The 14607-nt window shown below is 52.8% G+C and overlaps 1 protein-coding gene across 1 annotated transcript in view; it reads left to right on the top strand.

The window, feature by feature from the left end:
* NNT (nicotinamide nucleotide transhydrogenase) overlaps positions 1-14607 on the top strand; it is a 198448-nt gene that overhangs the window by 73119 nt on the left and 110722 nt on the right. The window contains exons 10-11 of the mRNA XM_075326766.1: positions 5161-5314; positions 5400-5561. Of these exons, the coding sequence (XP_075182881.1) occupies positions 5161-5314; positions 5400-5561 (316 nt within the window). The remainder of the gene's footprint in view (positions 1-5160; positions 5315-5399; positions 5562-14607) is intronic.

Below are 14607 nucleotides of genomic sequence, written 5' to 3'. Positions count from 1 at the left end.
GTCCCCAGCATCAGCCTCTCTGTCCCCAGCATCAGCCTCTCTGTCCCCAGCATCAGCCTCTCTGTCCCCAGCATCAGCCTCTCTGTCCCCAGCATCAGCCTCTCTGTCCCCAGCATCAACCTCTCTGTCCTCAGCATCAGCCTCTCTGTCCCCAGCATCAGCCTCTCTGTCCCCAGCATCAGCCTCTCTGTCCTCAGCATCAGCCTCTCTGTCCCCAGCATCAGCCTCTCTGTCCCCAGCATCAGCCTCTCTGTCCCCAGCATCAGCCTCTCTGTCCCCAGCATCAGCCTCTCTGTCCCCAGCATCAGCCTCTCTGTCCCCAGCATCAGCCTCTCTGTCCCCAGCATCAGCCTCTCTGTCCCCAGCATCAGCCTCTCTGTCCCCAGCATCAGCCTCTCTGTCCCCAGCATCAGCCTCTCTGTCCCCAGCATCAGCCTCTCTGTCCCCAGCATCAGCCTCTCTGTCCCCAGCATCAGCCTCTCTGTCCCCAGCATCAGCCTCTCTGTCTCCAGCATCAGCCTCTCTGTCTCCAGCATCAGCCTCTCTGTCCCCAGCATCAGCCTCTCTGTCCCCAGCATCAGCCTCTCCATCCCAGCCTTCCCCAGGATCAGCCTCTCTCATCCCAGCCTTCCCCAGGATCAGCCTCTCTCATCCCAGGATCAGCCTCTCTCATCCCAGCATCAGCCTCTCTGTCCCCAGCATCAGCCTCTCTGTCCCCAGCATCAGCCTCTCTGTCCCCAGCATCAGCCTCTCTGTCCCCAGCATCAGCCTCTCTGTCCCCAGCATCAGCCTCTCTGTCCCCAGCATCAGCCTCTCTGTCCCCAGCATCAGCCTCTCTGTCCCCAGCATCAGCCTCTCTGTCCCCAGCATCAGCCTCTCTGTCCCCAGCATCAGCCTCTCTCATCCCAGCATCAGCCTCTCTCATCCCAGCATCAGCCTCTCTCATCCCAGCATCAGCCTCTCTCATCCCAGCATCAGCCTCTCTCATCCCAGCATCAGCCTCTCTGTCCCCAGCATCAGCCTCCCCATCCCAGCCTTCCCCAGGATCAGCCTCTCTCCTCCCAGCCACCTCCAGCACGCCATGCTCCTCTGCCGACACTCACAGATCCGATCGCATACACTCACACACACCGACACACACCCGATCGCATACACCCACACACACCGACACACACCCGATCGCATACACTCACACACACACACATTGACTATATTGCACATACGCGCTCATACTCACAACATCCGGAGATACCACATGCTTCTGGCCATGTGATCCTCCGGCAGGTCCTGGAAGGTCACAACAGCATAGTATCGAGGCCGAGAAGCAAGCGATATCGCCGGATGCTGTGAGTGTGTGGATGCGATGTGTGTGTGAGGTGTTTGTGAGAGTGAGTGTGATCTGATGTGTGTGTATGTGTATGTGTGTGTGCTGTTATGTGTGTGCGTGTGGATCTTCCGCCGCTGCAGGACCTTGATGTGCTGGTAAGTATGCTAGGATGGTTACCAGCGCATCACGTCCCCCACTCGCACGGGAGCCCACACCAGCATACGGCGGCAAGACCAGCAATGCGAGGGTAAGCGTCGGCTGGGTTGGCGGCGTACGCTGATGTGGGCTCCCGTGGGGGGGGGGTTGTACAGTACTCACCTGGGAGCCGTGACCGTGTCAGTTCGGGGAATGCGCGGGGGGGGGGAAGAGCTAACGTCCATTGCGTCAGGAGGGCGTGGCGTGGCGTGGCCGAGTTGCCAATGCCTGCAGGGTGCCGGGGCGAGAGGCCAATCAGCTTTGTGTCACCGTAAGGACACAATGTCACCGTAAGGACACAATTTTGAAGCATGACAGACAGACAGAATAAGGCAAATATATATATATATATATATATATATATTTTTAATACACACACACACACACACACACACACACACACACACACACAATCTATATCCCCTGTGTATATGTTGTCACTGTCTGCCCAGTCATAAAGCTGCTAATTAGTGGTGGAGGCAGGGTTACACAGAGCGGGAGGACCAGGAGGCACGAGACACGCAGTCCTATAGTGATGGACTCCTGCTAATAGAACACTTATTGTATTGCTTACGTTAGCCCAAGGACATGTGAATGCAGCCATAGGTAATCTATAGGTTGTGGGGGGCCCCTGTCTGGGAGGACCTCGTGGTGCAGATGTACTTTCATTATTGCATGTGTCTGGTTTCGCAGGGATCTATGTTATTAATGTAGTTCTGATTCTTTGGCAGCGGCTTGCTAGTTTTCTTCTTGCACGGCGGGGTCTTCTGCAGTTGATTTGCCCTCGCCTTTGTACAGGTTCAGACCTTGTCTCCTTCCAGCAGTAAATACATTTTAATACAGAGTTGAAAGTACATAACAGTTTATTAAATGTCTCGGCGTAAGCCCACTGCGCACACTAATTACTGGCTGCCATCATGGCTGCCCCCGCCAGGTCCCAGCACCGCAGCCTGGTGTTCAGCCTGGGCCCGGATGACGCAGCCTTCGTCTCTTATTTGCTTTGTATTTTGCGCACACGGTCTAATTACACGGCTCCCGTGCCAGCTCTGTTTTAATAAGTGATTTTTGCGAGACGTGCGAGCCTTTCCAGAACAATTGTTTACTCTTTTGTTTGAAAAGAAGCGGCACATAACAATAACCCAGTAATGAGCAAAAGCCAGGCCGTAAATCACCGGAGGCGACAGTTTTGCTGCTATTTTAATGTGGGATTGGCAGCAATGATCCTGCTCTGGTTTTCGGCTTATTAAAAAATAGGGGCAGACAGTCAGATGGATTAAAGAAATTTGTGTGTTATATATAATATACAGTCGTCCCCCGCTATATCGCATTCTCTTATTGCGGCTTCACTGTATCACGGGTTTTAAAGAACAACTTTATTATGACGCACCCCAATTTAGGGGGGAAAAATAAAATATGGGGTCCATTTTATAATCCGTTGGTGAGGGCAGCAGCAGTGGTGGAGCGGGGTCAGAGGAGGCAGGGGCGGTGGTGGAGCAGGGTGATAGTGCGGCAGGTGTGCCAGATGATCGCTGTGAAGCGGGGACATCCAGAAACTGTCTACAGTGCGGACTTCAAAGAAATGGCGCCCATAGTCGGCGCATGTGCAGATTGAGCTACATGCTCAATGACCAGCCAAGATCCCATCTGCGCATGCACCACCTCTGGGCGCCAATTTCCTTAAGTTCGCTGCTGGTAGATCAGTGGGCAGGAGGCAGCGCGTGCACAGAGGTGACATTGAGCCAGGAACTTTAATCTGCGCATGCGCCGACTCTGGGCGCCATTATTTGAAGCCCACACTACCAACTTTTTCAGAACGGCCCCTGCCTCGTTGGCTGCAGTGAGCACCAGCACCGCCTGCAGCATTACCCCTGCCTCCTGTGACTCCTCTCCATCACCCCCCGGTAAGCTACATTCGGCTTACATGACTCACCCATCATTTTCCTCCCAAATTTTTGGAAGGAAATGTGCGTCTTATAATCTGAAAAATGTGTAAATACCATAATAAAGTAAATATAAGTCTGCTTCTTCGCGGACTTTCACCTATTGCGGGGTCTCTGGAATGTAACTCCCGCGATCGGTGAGGGATCACTGTATATAATATTTTAGAAATTCCACTAATCTGTAGCCAAATTTTTCAAATTCTAATAATCCTTAATTGGGTTAAGGGAACAATTTTAAGCTGGTGTGACAGGACAGGCTGAGCGGGGGGGCATGCCAAAAACCTGGGTGGCTTTATGTAGACGTCAGTTACAGCCACTGTCCTATATTTGACTACACTCAGAAGCTATAGACAAGTGTACACACACTAGTAGACCGGCTTGAAGTTCCCAGACGTTAGCACTCATGCCAAGGCTGATGACCTCACTTACACAACTGTTTGTGTCATACATCATATAGACAGCAGGAAAATGCAACATGGAGTGAAAAAAAGTGCAAGATTTATGAAATTTAGCAGCGCTAAAGTAATTTTTCCAGAGAGACAATAAAGTCCTTTCCATCAAGGTGCTAAATTTTTAGTCAACTTTTTTTGCACTTTTACATTTACTTTGTGGACATGCCAAGTGACGGGCAGTGTGACTGCCATTACTGCAGCCCTGAAGAGTAAATCTGCCTAATAACGCAGCGATTCCCCCTACACTATAGATCAGCACAGAGACCCAAGATTTCCCTGGTTTGGCATCCAGTTCGGTCCTCCATGGCAGCCGGACCAGGGGAGTGTGAACTTCTGTGCCGACAGTCCTCAGCTGGACGACTCTGGGCCATACTCTGTCCCTGTCAAGTGAGGGAGTGAGGCTTACGCTGTCCCTGTCTCGCTGGGGAGTGTGGCATCGAGCAAAGATTTGCCAGTGCAGACCTGAATAATACCCTGGTCCAGATGCCGTGGAGTACAGAACTGGATGCCAGACTGAGGGAAATACAGACTCCTAGTAAGTGGCAAAGTCATCAAGATGCCAGGCAAAAAAATTGCCAGTGTAGAAGTGAGGACTACCCTGGTCCGGCAGCCTTGGAGGACTGAATTTGATCTCAGAACATGGTAGATTAGGGGTTTAGTACTGCGCAGAGGCACTCAGAGTGACTGCCAAAGAATTGGAGGTGCAGAAGTGAACACCACCCTGGTCCGGCAATATTGGAGGACTGAATTAGATGCCTAAGCATGGTAGATTAGGGGCTTAGTAAGGCGCAGAAGTGAACACTACCCTGGTCCGGATACCATGGAGTACAGAACGGAATGTCAGACTGAGGTAAATATGGACTTCTAGTAAATGGCAAAGGCGCCAAAAATGCCGGGCAAAAAAATTGCCAATGCAGAAGTAGACACTACCCTGGTCTGGCAGCCTTGGAGAACTGAATTGCTTGCCAGAGCATGGTAGATTAGGGGCTTAGTACAGCGCAGAGGCACCAAGGGTGACAGACAAAGAATTGTAGGTGCAGAAGTGACTGGATACTGGGCCAAGGTAGACCAGGGGGCCTAGTACGTGGTAGAGGCGCCCAAGACACTTTATGGACTTCTTTTGTACTATTTCTGTAAAAATAGATCTATGACGAGAGACAAGGCATCTTTCTGTATACATTTTTATAAGTTGCTCACATTTCTCTGACAATCTTATACTTTTGTATTTATTTTTTTTCCATGGTAGGATGGGAGAACGATCTTCCCAGCACCACAGCCTAATAATGTCCCAACCGCAGCGCCTGCAAAACCCAAGTCCGTGGCTGAGCTGGAAGCTGAGAAGGCGGCTTCTGTTTCCCCCTTTAGAAAGACGATGACCAACGCCACCGCATACACCACCGGTATAGAGACCTTGTACTTCACATGTTTATTACGTGCAAGAAATGGATTTACTATATTAAAATGTATTATTTTGCACCCCAACAGGCCTCGGCACACTGTTAGGACTCGGTATTGCCTCCCCTCATTCTGCCTTCACCCAGATGGTGACCACCTTTGGCCTGGCTGGGATTGTGGGATACCACACTGTGTGGGGAGTCACTCCTGCCCTGCACTCCCCACTCATGTCCGTTACTAATGCCATCTCAGGTGAGTGCTGTTTAGTGATATATATATATATATATATATATATATATATATATATATATATATATATATATATATATATATATATATATATATATATATATATATATATATATATATATATATATATATATATATTAATAATATATTATATTTTTTTTATATATATATATTATATAATTTTTTTTTTTGTGTTAAAAGCACAGTACATTCATATAGCACAGAAAATATCCTAATAGATGTCAGACATAAGCAAAGAGAAATATCAAACACAAAAAAATTAAAAACCTTTAGATAAAATCTCCGCAATTTCTTTTGACTTCCTTTCTTTGATCCTATGTTGTCTCATATAACAATTACTTAATGGAATTGCATAAAATAATCTTCTGCGTCTCAGAAGCTCGGACATGTTTTTCTGCTCCACCTCATTGTTCTGTATGTCTGTATGTGTTATTAAGACAGCTGGCTGCAGCAGGAGCCTCTCCCCTCTGCTCTGGGTGCAGTCGGATAATATCAAAAGTTTAGACACCCTATTTGTGTGCTCAGATAAGTTTGGCCAAGGTTTCAGACCTTAATTAACCTGTTAGGGTTATGGCTTGTTCATGTCATTGTTAGGAAGGGCCAGGTGATAAACATTTCACAGCTTTATAAAAACCCCGTAAATTAACCTAAATGACCCCTGATTTTATATTTGACATGCAGTCAAATTGGATATTAGGCTTGTGATTCCCTTCTTGGGTCCTGAACCAGTTGGGATAAGTATTTTCTGCCACTTCCATTAGTATACATGCACTTTATGTATTTTTCTGTACCTCCTTGTTTTTTTTCTGCTTACTGTATTGACTGTCACCCCCCTCCACCCTCATACCACTCCCAATTTCATTACTTATACCCAGGTCACTGTACTATTTTCGCCTCCTGTACAGTGTTTGCCTTTCCCCTCAGTCTTTAGTTTAAACACTTCTCCAACCTTTTAGCCATTTTCCCCCCAGCACAGCTGCACCCTCCCCATTGAGGTGCAGCCCATCCCTACCATAGAGCCTGTAGCCAACAGAGAAGTCAGGCCAGTTCTCCAAAAACCCTAAACCCTCTTTCCTACCCCAGTTTCTGAGCCACTTGTTTACCTCCCTAATCTCCCGCTGCCTCTCTGGTGTGGCATGTGGTACAGGCAGAATTTCACAAAACACCACCTTTTGAGGTACTTGCCTTCGCCTTGCAGCCCAATTCCCTGAAATCATCTTTAAGGACCTTCCACCTACCTCTAACATTGTCATTTGTGACGATGTGCACCATGACCGCTAGACCCTCACTAGCCTTTTCCAGTGTTTTGTCAACCTGATCTGCGATGTGCCAAACTCCAGCGCCAGGAAGACAAAACACTGTGTCACAAACCACCGGGGGGTCACTCAGAAATCCCCCGCGCTGGCTACCAGTACGTCACAATCGGGGGGTAACAAGTGGGGGTCACCCCTCCTTTATACCTCCCGACCGACAGACAGAGCACGTGACGCGCTCTCTAGCGCCCCTCTTATAGTCAGGCCAATTATGGAATTGCCCGACAATAAGCAAGGAGGCCGCTATACTACTTATGCCGATTATTGAAGGGTCCCCGGTGAGAGTAGGGTATATATTCCCCCGACCTCCGCGGGCGGAATATATAATACCTTCCCGAATCTCACTGGCCTCCCCACAATAATCCTTGGCACAACTCGCTGCCACCAACCGATTTACGGTAACTATTAGCCGAACACACAGACGTGGGATTCAAGATCGAGATAACAGAACAGCCCAAGATTAATTATATAATTTAATCGCCTAAAGCACACTAGAAACTACAATATATACAATAGGGAATCTACAGAATATACAGTTATGTCAGAGTACAGTTACAGATAAAGCATGGGTTACAAACAGGCATACACAGTTCCAGCAGTTACCTTGTTGCGTCTGGCCACAGGGGGGCGCTGTAGACCAGGTTTCCAGGAACCCCCTCACAGGTCTTTCCCAACCAGGCCCCCGAGCAGAAGAACACTGGAAAATGGCCGAAGTAGGGTTATCAACCTGGGCAGATCCAGGTCCCCTCCTACCTTAGTGACCTCACAGGGAAGCACTGCCACTCCCCCTGCATGGATCAGAATTATCCAGCAAAGGGGATATTGGCCATAACTTTGCCTGGGAGCGTCGTAGGCGGACGCCAATGCTCTCATTGTGACAGTTATGAATTTAGCTACAGAACGAGGGGACTCATGACCTGTCTACGAGTTCCCATATGGCTGATATCACGCCTGGGGTATTTCCCAATGTCCTGTTCCCATAAAAAGGGGGTGCCGGCATCGTCCACATGCGGAGACACCATTTTTATGGTTGCCATATTTATCGGAAATATGGCTTGCGAGATATGAACCATTTTTTACTGGAGTCGTTCTGTCTGGCTATTTCCATAGCCTTGCTAACTAGCTAGCAGCTCCTACTACAGGGTCACGGCAGGGAGTCATCCTGTGTCCATTGTCCTGAAGCCACCTAATTTCCATATCACAGGACATGGCCATGGATTTGTTGCTAAACCAGTTGTGTGAAGGGAAGGGGGTAGTGACACCAGGAGAGGGCTTCCTGACATGACTTGAATGTCATGATTTATCGTCATATCTCCGGATTTACCTCACACCTCCCCCCTTTTGAGGGCGCTAGGGGGCAGCACACTCCGGTGTTCCCCCGTGCGCCCGTCCGCGACCTCTCCTTGTCGGGACAGCCCGTCTGCGTTACCGTGGTCACGGCCCCTTTTGTGGCGAATGGTGAAGTTGTATTGCTGGAGCGCAAGGCTCCATCGCAACAATCGCCCATTCGTCCCAGAGACGGTGTGCAACCAGCTGAGGGGATTGTGGTCCGTCTCCACGATGAAGTGGCGCCCGTATAGATAGGGTTGCAGACGCTGCAGGGCCCACACTATGGCCAGGCACTCCTTCTCCATTGTAGAATAGGCCACTTCCCTTGGTAACAGCTTCCTGCTCAGGTACAAGACTGGGTGCTCTTGGCTCGCAGAGTCCACCTGGCTGAGCACCGCACCGAGGCCGAAGTCACTGGCGTCGGTCTGTACTACAAACGGCCGCGTGAAGTCGGCTGCCTGTAGCACGGGCGGGCTGGACAGGGCGTCCTTTAGGGCCCGGAAGGCTGTCTCGCAGTCCATTGTCCAATCGACTGCAGAGGGCAGCTTCTTCTTGGTGAGGTCCGTCAAGGGCTTTGCCAGGCTACTATAGCATGGAACAAACCTCCTATAGTACCCAGCGGTCCCCAAGAAGGACATCACCTGCTTCTTGGTCCTGGGGGTGGGCCAGGATGCGATGGCTTCCACCTTCTCAGGCTCGGGCTTCAGGGTTCTCCCACCTACCCGGTGACCGAGGTACTGGACCTCGCTCATGGCCAGCTGACACTTTCCCGGCTTGATGGTCAAACCTGCCCGGTGGATCCGCCTGAGCACCTGTGCTAGATGCTCTAGGTGGTCCTCCCAGGTGGGACTGAAGACGGCAATGTCATCCAGGTACGCGGCCGCGTACCCTTCAAGTCCCTTGAGCAGGGTGTTGACCATCCGCTGGAAAGTGGCAGGGGCATTCCTCATCCCGAATGGCATCACCGTGGACTCGTACAGTCCAAATGGGGTAATAAAGGCAGAGCGTTCCCTGGCCTTGCGAGTCAGGGGGATCTGCCAATATCCCCGGCTCAGGTCCATGATGGTCAGGTACTGAGCCCCGGCCAACTGATCGAGCAGGTCATCGATGCGTGGCATTGGGTACGCATCGGCGACCGTGACAGCATTGAGCCCCCTGTAGTCCACGCAGAACCGAGTGGTTCGGTCCTTCTTAGGGACGAGGACTACAGGCGAGGCCCAAGCGCTGTTGGATGCCTGGATCACCCCCAGCTCCAGCATCTCGTCAATCTCCTGGCGCATGTGTTGCTGCACCTCCAGGGAGACCCGATATGCTGAACGCCGGATCGGGGGATGATCCCCAGTGTCCACGTGATGGACAGCCAAGTCAGTCCTTCCGGGCTGGTTGGTAAACAACCCCCGGAAGGGGAGGAGGGTGGCCCACAGCTGGGACCGTTGGTCCTCCAAGAGCTGGTGGCCAACCTCCACATCCTCAATGGATCCGCCTGCCCTAACCTGGGCTAGCATATCCAAGAGGGTTTCCGCTTCTCCCTCCTCGGGCAGGTTGCACACGGGGAGCGCACATGCCTCCCGCTCATGATGTGCCTTCATCATGTTCACATGGAAGGGCTTCCGCCTTCCACGGGCAGGGTCCAGGGTGACCAGGTACGTCACAGGGTTGAGCTGCTGGTACACGAGGTATGGGCCTTCCCAGGCTGCCTGAAGCTTGTCCTGTGGTACGGGGACCAGTACCCACACCTCTTGACCCACTTGGTAGGTCCTCTCACAAGCGTTCTGGTCGTACCAACGCTTCTGATCGGCCTGGGCTTGAGCCATATTGTCGTGTACCAGTTGCGTCAAGGCCTGCATTTTGTCCCGGAAGCGCATGACATACTCGATAACCGACACTCCAGGGGTGGCCAAATCCCCTTCCCAAGCCTCTTTCACCAGAGCCAGGGGGCCCCGCACACGTCGCCCGTACAGGAGCTCAAACGGTGAGAATCCTGTTGAGGCCTGTGGAACCTCCCGGTAAGCAAATAACAGGTGTGGGAGATACCGCTCCCAGTCACGCCCATGGGAGTCGACCAACATCTTAAGCATCTGCTTTAAGGTGCCATTGAACCGCTCGCACAGGCCATTAGTCTGTGGATGGTACGGGCTGGCCACCAGATGTCGCACCTGGACTTGCTTACAGAGGGCCTCCATCAGCTGGGACATGAATTGGGTCCCCCGGTCAGTGAGCATTTCCTGGGGAAAACCCACTCGGGAGAAAATCTCCAGCAATGCGGTGGCCACCTTGTCAGCCCGAATGGACGACAAGGCCACTGCTTCTGGGTACCGGGTGGCATAGTCCACTACCGTCAGTATGAAGCGTTTCCCGGAGCTGCTGGGGATGGCCAGCGGGCCGACCAGATCCACAGCCACCCTCCTGAAAGGCTCATCGATGATTGGCAGAGATACCAGTGGGGCTTTGGGGTGTGGCCCCGCCTTCCCCACTCTCTGACAGGTTTCACACGAACGGCAGTAGGCAGCCACATCGGCCCCCATTTTTGGCCAGTAGAAATGCTGGTTTAACCTGGCCTTGGTCTTAGCGATCCCTAGGTGTCCGGCCATCGGAATCTCATGTGCGATCCGCAACAACTCCGTCCGGAACGGATAGGGTACCACCAACTGTCGGTCCCTGGGCCACGCCTCCGGTGAACCCTGCTGGACCGTGGCCCGGTACAGCCGTCCTTGGTCCCAGACCACTCGCTCCGGGTCCGAGTCCGAGGGAGGCTGTGCCGCCTGCTCCTTTAGAGCTTTCAGGCTGTCGTCAGCTTCTAACGCTGCCTGAAACCCCTGACCAGATGTGGCCAGAATCGACGAGACTGTCACATCTTCGGTCAGTACCCCGGGACCTGTGTCCTGGCCTCCACCTGACTCGGCTGCCACTTGGTCAGAAGGGGAAGAGCTATCGGACCTCCGGGAGGCCCCTTGGCTTCCAGCACTCCCACTGCGGGTGACAGCGGCCACAGCCGCTGCGACCGTGGGTCGTGCCTGCTCCTCCTCCGTTCCTGACCAAGTCGCCGGTTCAGGCAGACCTACCTGGCTTCCTGACACCCCGGTTGTGGGGGAACCCTGCACCGAGATCTTACCTGGGAGCACTTCCGCTCCTGGACCGGCCCCAATCTCACCTGCCTGTTCCCCCTCTGCAGCAACAGAACCCCGCTGTGAAATCTCTGGGGACCCCACATTTGCTGTGGTAGCCCCCACCCCACACACTGGTCCTCCCCCTGCAGCACCCTGCTCTCTGCTTATCCCTGCAGAGGGCAACAGATCCCAGCTCACAGGCTGGTTACTTGTAGAGGCATTGTCACACCTGTCTCTGACCCCCTCCCCTCCTGTCACAGCTGCAGCTGCGTGTGTGTCTATGGTGTCTGTGCAAGCAGAAATATCGGAGTTCACTCCCTCCTCCCTTACATCATTCATAGATAACACATTAACATTGTCAGGAGTCCTGTCAGTACTGGCTGAAGGTTCAGCCTTTGGGGCGGGGCCAAACTGGGAGGTTATTTGCCCCAAATCTGTCCCAAGTAGCACGTTTGCAGGGATCCGATCAGTTACCCCCACCTCCCTCACCCCTCGCCCTGCGCCCCAGTCCACATAAATGTCAGCAACAGGCAGCGCCGGGTCAATGCCTCCAATCCCGGAGACAGCGAGGGTTTTTCCAGGGATCAAGTCTTGGGGGGACACCATCTCAGGCCGCACCAGAGTCACCTCCGAGGCGCTGTCTCGCAGTCCTATGGTCACAGACTGGCCGACGGTGACAGGTTGGAAGCTGTCCAGGGACCTACCACCACCCCCACCCACACAATACACCTTGGGCGGCCCTTGGGACGGGGACGGAGCCGGGGCCTTGGGACGCTGAGGGCACATGGCCTTGAAGTGTCCAGGTAGGTTGCACTGGTGGCACCGTCTTGGCTCTACCACGGGCCTGGAGAGGGGAGTTGAGGGGGACACCCCCTGCAGTCTAGGGGCAGGTGGGGCAGTCGCAGAATTCATCTTACCCCCTCTCCAGGTGCTGCTGGTGGCTGCTCTCCTGGCTTCAGGAGCCCGATTGTTGGTGTAGTCATCTGCCAGGGCAGCTGTAGCCGTGGATCCCTTTGGCTTCTGGTCTCTGATGAACTGGCGGAGATCCTCAGGGCAGTTCCACAAGAGTTGCTCCGTGATGAACAAGTCCAGGATCTCCGGTCCGGTGGAAAGCTGCAGGCCTTGGGTCCAGTGGTCGGCAGCTCGGGCAAGTGCCCGCCGGTGGTCAGCCCAGGAGTCCTTTGGTCCCTTCTGTAGGCTCCGGAACTTCTTGCGGTAGGACTCCGGGGTGAGGTTGTACTGTTGGATCAGGGCCCGCTTGATGGTGTCGTAGCCCTGATCTGCCTCAGCAGGCAAGTCCCCAAGGATATCCAGGGCCTTACCCCTTAAACGGGGGGTCAGGTATTTGGCCCACTGGTCCTTGTTCAGATGGTGCTGCAAGCAAGTCCGCTCAAAAGCAGTCAAGAAAGAGTCCAAGTCTCCATCCTTCTCCAGCACTGGGAAGTCCTCAACACGGACCTTTGGAAGTTTGGTGTCTTGAAGGTCACGTGTGGCTGATGAGGGCCGGAGCTGAGCTAGCTGCAGCTGGTAGTCACGCTCTGCCTGGCGCTCTTCACGCGCTGCCTGCCGCTCTGCCCTGCGCTCTGCCATGAGTATCTCGTAGGTATCCCGGTCTCCAGCCTGGAGAAGGGCCATAGCCATTTGAAGAAGGCTATCCGAGCCTCCCAGGCTCGGTGGAATGGCACGTGGTGATCTGCGGCCCGCTGCGGAGCCTGGTGCTTCACTGTCCATTGCAGAGCGGAGGGCTGGCATCTGGCTCGTTGAGGAACCTTGGGCGAGCTCCTCCTCATCTTGTCCAGCAGTCCCAGGTTGTGCGATGTCCTCTGCAGAGCTGTTCTCTGGCGTCGGGCTCCTGGAGGGCTCGTGGACAACCTCCTCATCGTCTCTGGCCTGAGCATCGGCCATTCCTTTGGCTTTGCTCCTGGTGCTATCAGCCATTGTTGCAGACTTTGGTCACTGACACAGAACTGACACCTGATGCCTCCACACACCTTACAGTATCTGCACTCTGACACTCTAGTGTTGAGCTAGTCTGAAGACCCCAGCAGCCACAGCTGCTGCAGGCAGTCTTTAGTGTCTGGGAGTATGGGTCTCACACTCACACACACTATTATCTCGATCCCACCGCTTGCCACCAATATGTCACAAACCACCGGGGGGTCACTCAGAAATCCCCCGCGCTGGCTACCAGTACGTCACAATCGGGGGGTAACAAGTGGGGGTCACCCCTCCTTTATACCTCCCGACCGACAGACAGAGCACGTGACGCGCTCTCTAGCGCCCCTCTTATAGTCAGGCCAATTATGGAATTGCCCGACAATAAGCAAGGAGGCCGCTATACTACTTATGCCGATTATTGAAGGGTCCCCGGTGAGAGTAGGGTATATATTCCCCCGACCTCCGCGGGCGGAATATATAATACCTTCCCGAATCTCACTGGCCTCCCCACAATAATCCTTGGCACAACTCGCTGCCACCAACCGATTTACGGTAACTATTAGCCGAACACACAGACGTGGGATTCAAGATCGAGATAACAGAACAGCCCAAGATTAATTATATAATTTAATCGCCTAAAGCACACTAGAAACTACAATATATACAATAGGGAATCTACAGAATATACAGTTATGTCAGAGTACAGTTACAGATAAAGCATGGGTTACAAACAGGCATACACAGTTCCAGCAGTTACCTTGTTGCGTCTGGCCACAGGGGGGCGCTGTAGACCAGGTTTCCAGGAACCCCCTCACAGGTCTTTCCCAACCAGGCCCCCGAGCAGAAGAACACTGGAAAATGGCCGAAGTAGGGTTATCAACCTGGGCAGATCCAGGTCCCCTCCTACCTTAGTGACCTCACAGGGAAGCACTGCCACTCCCCCTGCATGGATCAGAATTATCCAGCAAAGGGGATATTGGCCATAACTTTGCCTGGGAGCGTCGTAGGCGGACGCCAATGCTCTCATTGTGACAGTTATGAATTTAGCTACAGAACGAGGGGACTCATGACCTGTCTACGAGTTCCCATATGGCTGATATCACGCCTGGGGTATTTCCCAATGTCCTGTTCCCATAAAAAGGGGGTGCCGGCATCGTCCACATGCGGAGACACCATTTTTATGGTTGCCATATTTATCGGAAATATGGCTTGCGAGATATGAACCATTTTTTACTGGAGTCGTTCTGTCTGGCTATTTCCATAGCCTTGCTAACTAGCTAGCAGCTCCTACTACAGGGTCACGGCAGGGAGTCATCCTGTGTCCATTGTCCTGAAGCCACC

This window comes from Anomaloglossus baeobatrachus, chromosome 1 (genome assembly GCF_048569485.1).
Source record: "Anomaloglossus baeobatrachus isolate aAnoBae1 chromosome 1, aAnoBae1.hap1, whole genome shotgun sequence".
Lineage (NCBI taxonomy): Eukaryota > Metazoa > Chordata > Amphibia > Anura > Aromobatidae > Anomaloglossus > Anomaloglossus baeobatrachus.
Note: the sequence above shows the minus strand (reverse complement) of the source record. Positions and strands in the feature narration are given on the sequence as shown.